At 53.7% G+C, this 10,472-nt stretch overlaps 1 protein-coding gene across 4 annotated transcripts in view; it reads left to right on the top strand.

The window, feature by feature from the left end:
* Positions 1-10,466, top strand: part of PPP3CC (protein phosphatase 3 catalytic subunit gamma) — a 34,194-nt gene extending 23,728 nt beyond the window's left edge. Inside the window, exons 5-14 of one of the 4 annotated variants that reach the window (XM_042024820.1) lie at positions 147-292; positions 411-550; positions 1,009-1,086; positions 1,165-1,259; positions 2,788-2,913; positions 3,834-3,911; positions 5,574-5,655; positions 6,241-6,338; positions 8,690-8,761; positions 10,116-10,466. In XM_042024820.1, coding sequence (XP_041880754.1) covers positions 147-292; positions 411-550; positions 1,009-1,086; positions 1,165-1,259; positions 2,788-2,913; positions 3,834-3,911; positions 5,574-5,655; positions 6,241-6,338; positions 8,690-8,761; positions 10,116-10,291 — 1,091 coding nt within the window. In that variant the 3' untranslated portion in view covers positions 10,292-10,466. Of the gene's footprint in view, positions 1-146; positions 293-410; positions 551-1,008; positions 1,087-1,164; positions 1,260-2,787; positions 2,914-3,833; positions 3,912-4,627; positions 5,543-5,573; positions 5,656-6,240; positions 6,339-8,689; positions 8,762-10,115 lie in introns of those variants that run through there. The other 3 variants (XM_042024821.1, XM_042024822.1, XM_042024823.1) reach the window with 3 other exon arrangements.
* Positions 10,467-10,472: the final 6 nt, after the last annotated feature.

Genomic DNA, 10,472 nt, shown 5'->3' with positions numbered 1-10,472 from the left:
TGGATTCCCAGTCAGCATTTCCACAAACACACAGGTGCAAAGCTGGATTTGTGGGCCACGGACCTGGAGCTTCCATATCAGGGTTCCTTGGATTTATTGATCAGCACTTTGGCCCATCAGAGCTTGATCAAATTCCTTCTTCCCAGGTCGAATCAAGTACTCGGAGCGAGTGTACGACGCGTGCATGGATACCTTCGACTGTCTTCCTCTCGCTGCCCTCCTCAACCAGCAATTCCTGTGTGTCCACGGGGGCCTGTCTCCAGAAATCACGTGTCTAGATGACATTAGGAAAGTAAGTCAGCTCCCTGGGCTCTTCCCTTCACTCCCAACTCCCTGTGGGCTTGACTCCTGCATGGATTTGGGATGTTTTTCCTGCCACAGCTCCTGCTGATGTTGTGTCCCCTCTCCAGTTAGACAGGTTTAAGGAGCCTCCAGCCTTTGGTCCGATGTGTGACCTGCTGTGGTCGGATCCCTCGGAGGATTACGGCAATGAGAAAACCCTGGAGCATTTTGCCCACAACACTGTCCGAGGCTGCTCCTATTTCTACAGGTGAGGGGTGTTTTAGGGGCCACTTTGTCCCCCCTCACACTAAAATCACCGTTCAGGCCGCTCTGTGTACCTGAAATTCTCCTTGCTTGGCTCTAATGCACAAATTCTTGCTTGTTTTTTCTCCTCCTGTAACATTGAGCTGTCTTTGGGTAAGTTACTGTATGGAATTGGGGTCTCAGACAGCAGAGGTGCTTTGTTGGTGCCCTGTGAGTGGTTTCCGGTGCCTCTAGGAAATAATCTTCCCTTGCTAAAAAAGAAGGATTTGTGCTGGCAGTCCACTCACAGGGAGGGTTTAACAGAACCCTTTGCAGTTAATTTTTGAATGATAAAACAATATTTTGGGGTGCTGGACAGAAACTGGATGTTCTCTGCAATGGCTGCTCCCTGAAGCCGAGACCACCCTTGCTCTGTGCTCTCCTTTGCTCCCTGCTGAGCTCTCCTCGCTTTTTGTTTTCCAGTTACCCTGCAGTGTGTGAATTTTTGCAGAACAATAGTTTGTTATCCGTAATCCGAGCTCACGAAGCCCAGGATGCTGGGTAAGTGCTGCAGCCCAGGGGCTGGGCGGGGTTTGGGCCGTGCTGGGCCGGGTTTAACTCGGTGCCGTGTTTTTGCAGGTACCGAATGTACAGGAAGAGCCAGACCACGGGCTTTCCCTCGTTAATCACAATCTTCTCTGCACCAAATTACTTAGATGTCTATAACAACAAGGGTAAGGCCAGGGCTCTGCTGCTCTTGTGGGGGGTCAGGAAATCCCTCTCCCACTCTGCTCTCCCAAAATCACAGGATAATTTAAGTTGGAAAAGAGCTCCAAGACCATCGAGTCCAACCCATGCCCCATCCCCACCTTGTCACTGCCACTTCCATCATTCCTTGGACACTCCCAGGGATGGGCACTCCAAACCTCCCTGGGCAGCCCCTGCCAAGGCCTGAGCACCCTTTCCATGAGGAAATTCCTGCTGCTGTCCACCCTGAGCCTCCCCTGGCCCAGCCTGAGGCCGTTCCCTCTCCTCCTGTCCCTGTTCCCTGCCAGCAGAGCCCGACCCCCCCGGCTGCCCCCTCCTGTCAGGGACTTGTGCAGAGCCACAAGGTCCCCCCGATCCCCCTTTGCTCCAGGCTGAGCCCCTTTCCCAGCTCCCTCAGGAATTCTCCAGCCCCTTCCCCAGCTCCATTCCCTTCCCTGGATTCACTCCAGCCCCTCCATGAGGGTCTCAGAACTGGACACAGCACTCAGGGCACCTCCCCAGTGCCCAGCACAGAGGGACAATCCCTGCCCGGCTCCAGCTGCCACCACACTGGTTTTGATACAAAAAATACACTATTTTTGATACAAAACCCTCTCCTCCAGCCGCATTCTTGTGCCTGGAATGAAAGAGAGCTTTGTGTGCTGAGCTGAAGTGGTTGACTTAATGTGTTACTGCGGCAATTAACTGCGGAGTCATAAGGGCTGGAATAAAGCTTTCATTCCCAGCCACGGGACAACGGAGCCCTGTTGGTGGATGCTGCCATCCCACTGAAGCTGATAGTGTAGGAGAGCTTTCCCCTTCCCTCTGCCCCTAAACCGTGGGAGTCATGGAGGAATTTTCTCCTGCTGTGGGGTTTTTCACCCCTCGCTTTGGATCTTGGCTCTGTTTGAGCTTCGCTGTTCTAAGCTGAGAACCGGCCTGAGGAAATGAAAAATTTTAGCTTAAACCTTCTCATTTTGGGGAGTTGGTAGCTTGACTCTACATGAGTGTAACCTGGTGTTGATAATGAAGTTTTTTTAACACTGGTGCAACTTCCAGAGGGAGCCAGGCTGGGAGAGCTGGGGGATGAGAGAGGAAAACACTCCAGGGAGAGCTCTGAGCTCCTTGTAGGGCCTAAAGGGGCTCCAGGAGAGCTGGAGAGGGACTGGGGACAGGGGATGGAGGGACAGGACCCAGGGAATGGCTTCCCAGCGCCAGAGGGCAGGGCTGGATGGGGTTTTGGGAAGGAATTCCTGTCTATGAGGGTGGGGAGGGGCTGGGATGGAATTCCCAGAGGAGCTGCGGCTGCCCCTGGATCCCTGGCAGTGTCCAAGGCCGGGTTGGAGCAGCCTGGGACAGTGGAAGGTGTCCCTGTCCGTGGCAGGGGTGGCACTGGCTGATCCTTAATATCCCTTCCCACTCATCCCATTCCAGGATTTCCCACCCAGCCCATTCCAGGATTTCTCAGTGCTCAGTGCCCGTGGACATTTGTTCTCTTTCCCTTTCCTCTCCCAGCTGCTGTACTGAAATACGAAAACAACGTCATGAACATCAGGCAGTTCAACTGTTCCCCTCACCCCTACTGGCTTCCAAACTTCATGGATGTCTTCACATGGTCTTTGCCTTTCGTAGGGGAAAAGGGTAAGAGAGATTTGGGTTTTTATTCCAAGTTCCCAGTGCCTGATCCTCACATCCTGAGTGTCAGAATCCTGTCCCACAGCACTGGGAGACTGTTGCAGCTCTGGGCAGCCCAGGAGAGCAGTTGAGGCTCCACAGATCTGCATTACTGGGTTAAATTTTTGCAAAAACAGCTGTTGGTACCTGTTTGAAAAAGCTTTTCCCGATAAACCCCTCCTTCCTTGCTCTTTCTGGATTGCTGGTGGAGCTGATCTTGGGTGCTGTAGCCCCACCTCAGAATCTGGAGACGTTTCTCTTGGTTTGCAACGGAGGAATTAAAAATTCCTGTTGGCTCCAGGCCCACCAAAAAGGAAGCATTCATTTCAATCCAAGGCTTATTTCGTTCTGGAGAAGGCGAGGCAGCTTAAAATATGACCAAGACTTTGCCTCAGCTTTTCACCAAAAGGATTTTTACCTCTCCTGATGAGCTTAAATTCCACCCCTGTCCTGTATGTTCGGGGTGTGGCTTCAACCTCACAACTTCCAAAGGGTTTTTTTGACTTTGAGGCACCAAAGGTCGAATCCCACCGCCCCCCTCCCCTTCCCCAAATTTGGCCCTTCTCGGAGCCAGGTGGCTGTGGCGCGGGTGGGGATGGGGAGGGGGGGACCTTGAGGGAGCTCAGGCTGTTCTGCAGGAATGTTGGCACCTCATTGCCCACGTCTGGTTCCTCTGTGATGTGCTTGGCCTGCATCCACCTCCTTGGCAGAAGATGCAGCGTGTGTCGTCTGCTCCGGCGCCGCTGCGGGTACCAGCAGGCTGTGCCTAAAAGTGTCTTTAGGCTCCCGTTTGCAGGGGACAGACGACCTTGAAATCCTCCCCTCGTCCTCCAAACCTCTCCATGTGCCCCGGGCCTCTCTGACCTCGCTGTCTGTGCCTCTTGCAGTCACCGAGATGCTCGTGAACATCCTCAACATCTGCTCCGATGACGAGCTGATTTCGGATGGTGACGAGACGTTGGAAGGTAAAATATCCCTGCTGGCACCTGAGAGCAGCAGGGGGAAAGGCTGGGGAAGGTCTTTGATGCCTGAGCAGCACTTGATTTATAGCTGGTTGCCCAGCCAGGGTCTCCAGTTCCTTTTTGCCCAACCTTTGTGCAGTTCTGGGTAGGGAACATTATTTTTATTTTTTTTTTCTCCTTTGCTGTTCAGTCACAGAGAAATTAAACATTCACTGCGACAGACACTTCTTGCCAGCTACTCTGGGAATGGTTTCCTGCTCCTTACACAGGCTGCTGGTTATTTTTTCCCCCAATTCAGAATTTTCAGCACCAAAATAGCCACCCGATCTTCTCATCTGTTGCAGTGAACTCCTCTGTAAAGCGGTTTCTCATGTCACCCCCCCCCCCCCCCCCCCCCCCCAAAACCAAAATGTTGGCCAGGGCTTTAAGCAGTGCGTGAAGGGGACAAATCAGTGGCTGAGCTGATGAGCAGTTTGGATTTTGGGGGGACACAGGAGCGAGGTGGTGACCTGAGGAAGCTGAGGCAGCCGTGGGGGGCAGCGAGAAGGGGGGCCTGAGCTGCTTCGGCCCCAGGTGGAGACTCTAACCCGCTTCTCCCATTGCATTTCCGTTTTGTTTTTTGGTTTTGTTTTTTCTTTCCTCCCTCCCATGAAAATTAAATTTGTTTCTTCTATCTCTGTCTTCATCTACTTGTTTCTTGGTGTCTCCTCTCCCTGAAGATCACTACATTTCAAGCTATCCGAAAGGTACCCAGCTAGAATTTGCTACGAGCTTAATTATCACTGCCTGTGCCACCAGATCCTTGAAGTGGATTTCCAGAGCTGACTAGTGGGGCAGTCTCTTCATCCCCTTTCAGTTTTAACATAAGCTCCATGTGTTTTTTAACCCTTCTGCGTTCCTCCAGGAACTCGAGAAACGGGGGTCACGTTTCTACCTGATTCTGAATGCAGCCACGTAGTGCATGGCTGAGCCATGGTGCATGTTAGCCCTGGGTTTGGCTTCCCTGTCCTGATGTGTACTGGGCCATGTGAGGAATCTCAGCTGAGAGGAGATGGATTTGTTCCCTCTTTTGACCTGAATTTTCCCTTTGGTTTCAGCTCCCTCCATGCTTTTTTTGGTTTCCTCTCTCCCGTTGGGTCCGTAGAGCGGAAGGGCAGTTCCCCCCCGTCCCGTTGTGTCCGTGTGGGGTCAGAGCAGAGCTGCCAGGCTCCGGCCAGCCCTTCCCCGTGCTCCTTGGATGCCAAAGCTGATGCTTGCGTGCCACTGCGGGCGAGCACAGCGGTGCCCATCAGCCGTCAGATCCCTCTGTGCTCTGCCTTGCAAACTGTGTCCTCATGGCTGAGTCATTTGTGTCACATCCTGTGCAGTGTGAGCCCACCTGGAGACCTCCCCGAATCCGTGTCCTGTGCTGGTGGTTCTACTCTCTTTAGCCCTCTCGAGTTCCGTGTGCCATCTCGTTGGTGTTGCCCTCCTCGCTGCCATCCTGGTGCCATCCTGATGCCATCCTGATGCCATCCTTCCAGCACCGTTCTCTCTCCGGTGTAGCTGTGAATCTGTAAAACCATGATTTTCTTTTCCTGGAGTCAGGCAGGTGCTTCATGCTGACGTTCTCTGGAGAGCAGGAAACCTCCAACGTGCTGCTGTTTGCTCTTTTCTCTCCGTAAGGTGGGACAACGGTCCGTAAGGAGATCATCAGGAATAAGATCAGAGCCATTGGGAAGATGGCACGGGTCTTCTCGGTTCTTCGGTAAGGATGGGCTGGGGACTGGGTTTAATTTGGGGACTGGGTTTAATTTGGGGACTGGGTGATGGAGCAGCACTGGTCAGGAAGAAAGGAAGGGGAAAAACCCCACAAGACAGAAAGAGTCTGGTTTTTCCAGACTCTTTCAGGACACATTTGCCTGAAGAAGGTTGTAGCCAGGTAGGGGTTGTGGTATTTTCTCCCAAATAACAAGTGAAGGATGAGAGGAAACAACCTCAAAGTGCACCAGGGGAGGTTCAGGTTGGATATTAGGGAAAATTTCTTCATGGAAGGGGTTGCCAAGCATTGGAATGGGCTGCCAGAGCAGTGGTGGAGTCCCCATCCCGGAGGGATTTAACAGATGTGTGGATGTGGCACTTGGGGACGTGGTGACCAGGGTAGTGCTGGGTTGATGGCTGGACTTGGTCACCTTAGAAGTCTTTTCCAACCTTAATGCTTCCATGATTCCATCATTCCCAAGGCAGCTGTGCTCAGGGCAGGCTCCCATTTCCCTGTCACCCACCAGTCTTGCATGGACCAGTACAACCAGTGCACTGCTCGGTGTGTAACTGGTGCTGCTGTTCCCTGCAGGGAGGAGAGCGAGAGCGTGCTGACCCTCAAAGGCCTGACTCCCACAGGTACCCTGCCCCTGGGAGTGCTCTCGGGGGGGAGGCAGACCCTGCAGACCGGTGAGTACCCGTGCCCCCCTGCACTCCCCCTGCCCCAAACCCCCTGGAGCAGCTCCCACAGGCAGCCTGGGGGGTGCCAGGGGACCCCAGCCAGGGTTCAGGCCCGTGGGGAGGAAGGATTCCCAAAGAGGAGGAAGCAGAGGTGTAGGTGGGGATGCGGAGAGATGCCAAGATGTCCCCGTGTACCCTCGAGGAAGAAAACCCACAGCAGCTTGCCTAAAGCATGTTTAGTGCTTAATTGTTTGTTTCTGCAACGACTTTTTATCCTTTCTTTCCCTTCTAATGCTGCATGGTGCACATCCTCTGCCTCACCTCGCTGTGCTGCTGCTGCTGTGTGACAGCCTCTGTGTGAATGTGACAGTGACACAGCTGCTTGTTTGTTCTTCGTTCAACCAAACCCCTCCCAATCTGCCCCTGGGAAGTCATGAATCCCAAACCAAGAGGAAGGTTCAGCCAAAGGAGCGAGGTTCCTCCAGGGCTGCATGGTTCAGAAAAGCTGCCTCTCAGGTTTTGAGGTTTCTTCCCAAACTTTGCTGCCTCCCTCAGCAGCTCTGGGAGCAGGACGGAGCGAAGGATCCGACCCTTCCCTGGTGCTCAGGGAATGAGCTATCCCAGAAACGTGTCCCCAGAGGGAATCCTGTAATCCAGCGTTTTAATCCTTCCCTGCCAGCGGCCTTCGAAGCCTGGCACCTCCCCAGCTTCCCCCTTCCCATGGGCACCGGGGATTTCCTGCAGCTCTTCCCGGGCTGGGGCTGGGATTGCCTGGATTAAGTAGCTCACGAGTCAGAAACGTGGAAATATCACTGCCTGCTCCCGGGGAGGATGCAGCATCACTCCCGAGCTCATGGATTTCTCTGCCCACAGAGGAGGATGGATATTTTTTTCCCTTTTTTTATAAGAAACCATCACAGCCCCGTCGCCCCAGTTCTGGGAACAGAGCCTGAGTGGGAAGGTGGCTGTTGCAGCAGCTCTGTCCCTGTATCCCCACAGCACAGGGTCATGCTGTGACGTTCTCCAGCACCTTCCCCTCTCAGGGGGTTCTCTGAGAGGTACCAGCGACCTCCCCTCCCCCAAAATAAGCCTCCCCCCAGGACAGAACAAACAAGCTGGGCCTTTGCTGCTGCCTTACCCGCCCCGCCCGCCGCCTGCAGGTTCCCCCCGCTCCCCTCGGCACCACCCGGCTTCTCCTGCCCTCCTCACCCCCCTTTCCCTGTCCTGACCCCTTCTCCCTCCTTTCTTTTCCCTGTCCTGACCCCTTCTCCCATCCCCCTTTTCCCCATCCTCCCACCCCTTCCCGTTTCGCACATCCCTTCACACTCCCGGTGAATTTATGGGAGCCCCATCTGCTGGGTGAGGAGGAGAGGGGGCTGCCCCCCTTTTGAGGTCCCTGTGCACCCCAAAGAAAGGGAAACGGGGCTGCAGTGAGGAGAGCCCTTCCCTCCTGAGCCTCTCCCCAGCCTTTCGCAGCAGGGCTTGGCAAAATCAGCGGAGCGAAAAGTCACGGAATGTGGGGCAGAACTGTGCAGCCACAGCTCCATCCTTCCTCCGTGGCCTCCCAAGGACCACGTGGCCTCTGTATTGTGTCCAAAGCAAAAAAGCTGCTGTTTTGAGGCTAAAATCCAGGGAATCTGCTCAAGGGAAGGGCCTCCTTCCAGATGTTGAGGCAGGGCCTACCAAACCTTGGACATCGCTGCAGCAGATTTAGGAAGGGGGACATTGCTCAGCTCTGTGGTGCCTTGTTGCTTGGTAACACTTTCAGGAGGTGGAGCTGAAGCCAAACTGGATTTGGAGCCTGATTTTCTGTTACAGCTCAAGGCACCGGGAGCGGAGCAGCCCAGTACCTGCTGCTTGTCCTTCCCTGGAAAACAGGCTGCCCCTCTCCTTCCCCCTGCTCCAGGACATCCCCTGGGATCCCTTCCCTCACGCAGCCGTGGTAGTGGAGGGTGAATTCCACAGAACTGATCATCTGAAGGTGGCCTGGAGCCACCCAGCGTGGAGCAGACCCACGGCTTAGTCCGAGGTTATCCCTGCCCAGTGCACACAGCAGGAAGCTCTCTCGGCTCCTCCGTTCTTCCATCAGATCAATCCAGAGGAGAGGAGACTCCCCCTGAGCCCTCGGGAGTCCCCTTCCCCCCTTCCTCTCCACCTCCTGTCACCTCTTTCTCCCCTCTCGCCACTCGTTTGGCACCACCGGGGCTGGGGGGCCGCGGGCTCTGCGTCGCAGCCATGATGTCGGATCACTCACTGTCACTCTGTTTTTGTTTTTTTTTTTTTTTTTTTTTTTTTTTTTTTTTTTTTTTTTTTTTTTCCCTGTCTTCATTTTTGCATGCCACTGTTCTTCTGTATTGCAGCCACAGTAGAAGCGGTAGAGGCACGGGAAGGTATGGCTAGAACCCGGCGAGAGACTCAAATCATCTCCGTGTGTGCGTGCGCTCATTTTAAAGAGCTTTACCAGCCCTTAACGGAAGCTTTTTACTCTTGCATCACCAGAAGTGGGGGAGGACGAGGCCTTGCTGGGAAAGAAAAAAATAAAATACCCAGGGGCTTGGTTCAAGGCTGTTTCAGCTTGAACAGTTTATTCCTCAGTGGAACACCTTTATTTGGAGTTGCCGGAGCAATTCGTGCTCCAGCAGCTCAAGACCTTGGGGTTGAGGTCCTGCGATGTGCCAGCACCATCCAAACCCTTAGAAATCAGGATTTTGGGATGCTGGTGTAATCCCTGCCTCGCCCACACGTAAGCCAAGGTGGAGAGGCAATTCTCTGCCTGCAGAGTGTAGGAATGACAGATCCATGAGGATTTTTCCTCGATGCCGAGCGGGGCCGCGCAGCTCTGTAGAGGCTTTGCTTCCCAAGGGAAGTTGTTTGTAAGCCAGCCAAGTCCTTGTAAAAGATCTGGCACAGCCTCCTTTTCCTTAAATTATCCGCAGCACAAAGGAGTTTCACATTTGGTCCGTGTCATCAGGGCGAGGGTGACGTGCTCGTCCCCGTGGTGATGGAGCAGGGACACGAAATTCCTCAGTGGGATTCATCCCTCCCAAATTTGCCCGTGTGTCTCCTGGTCATGCAAGAATTTTGCCTTTGTGATCCAAGGACTAGCTGTTCCCTCTCCTGGTGTTGCAGTGTGTGGTTTGTGTCGGAGTTCAGAGCCTTGTGGTGGTGTCTTTGTTCTGTCGTTCTGGGTTTTGCTTTTTTTTTTTTTGGATTTTTTTTTTCTTTTTATTTTATTTTTAATTGTTATTTTTTAGTGTCGTGTTCTTCAGCTTTGAAATTTTCCCGAGATTTCACTCTCTGGGGACAGCGAGCACTTGTCTGGTTCATCAAGTTCCTCCTATTCTGTTAAAAAAAGGGGGGGGTTGGGATATTGGAAGGAAATTCTTCCCTGTGAGGGTGGTGGGATGGAATTCCCAGAAAAGCTGTGGCTGCCCCATCCCTGCAAATGTCCAAGGTTGGGGGGGTTGAACCTGGGATAGGGGAAGGCATCCCTGCCCATGGCAGGGGTGACACTGGACGATTCTAAACTCCCAACCCAACCCATCCCACGATTCCATGAAAAGCTCTTAAGGAGCCGAGCAAATCCTAAACTTCACAGCCAGCAAAACATGAGCTGGCAACACCGAAAATTCCCCAATTCCCCGCCCTGTAACTCCCAAATCCAGGCAGGTGCTTTCCGTCCCCGCCACTATCCCCGTTGGTGTCTGGCGTGTGCTGGAGGGCTCCTCCGGGGGGAATCCACGGCTCCTCCTGACGGTCCCTCCCTGTGCTCCCTTCCCTCCGCAGCCATCCGGGGCTTCTCCCCGCAGCACAAGATCCGCAGCTTCGAGGAGGCGCGGGGGCTGGACCGCATCAACGAGCGGATGCCCCCGCGCAAGGATTCGCTGCACTCGGACGGCCCCGTGAACTTGGTAACCTCGAACTCTGCGGACAAGAACGGCACAGGGAAGAAATCCCAGTAACGCTCCGAGCGCCCAAACCTGCACCGCCAGAGGATCCAAAACTTAATGAATTTTATTTATTTATTATCGGGGTGGGGTGGGGGCAGGGGGAGAAACCAACTTCACCTGGAGGCACGTCCATAAATCCAGTCCGCATCCGTTCTGTAAGAAAGCGACCATTTTGTAATTTTTTTTTTTTTTA

Source organism: Corvus kubaryi, unplaced genomic scaffold (genome assembly GCF_017639235.1).
Source record: "Corvus kubaryi isolate FWS band 111438036 unplaced genomic scaffold, C.kubaryi_AGA036_p1.0 37265, whole genome shotgun sequence".
In the NCBI taxonomy this organism is placed as follows: Eukaryota; Metazoa; Chordata; class Aves; order Passeriformes; family Corvidae; genus Corvus; species Corvus kubaryi.
This window is presented reverse-complemented; position numbering and strand designations above follow the sequence as displayed.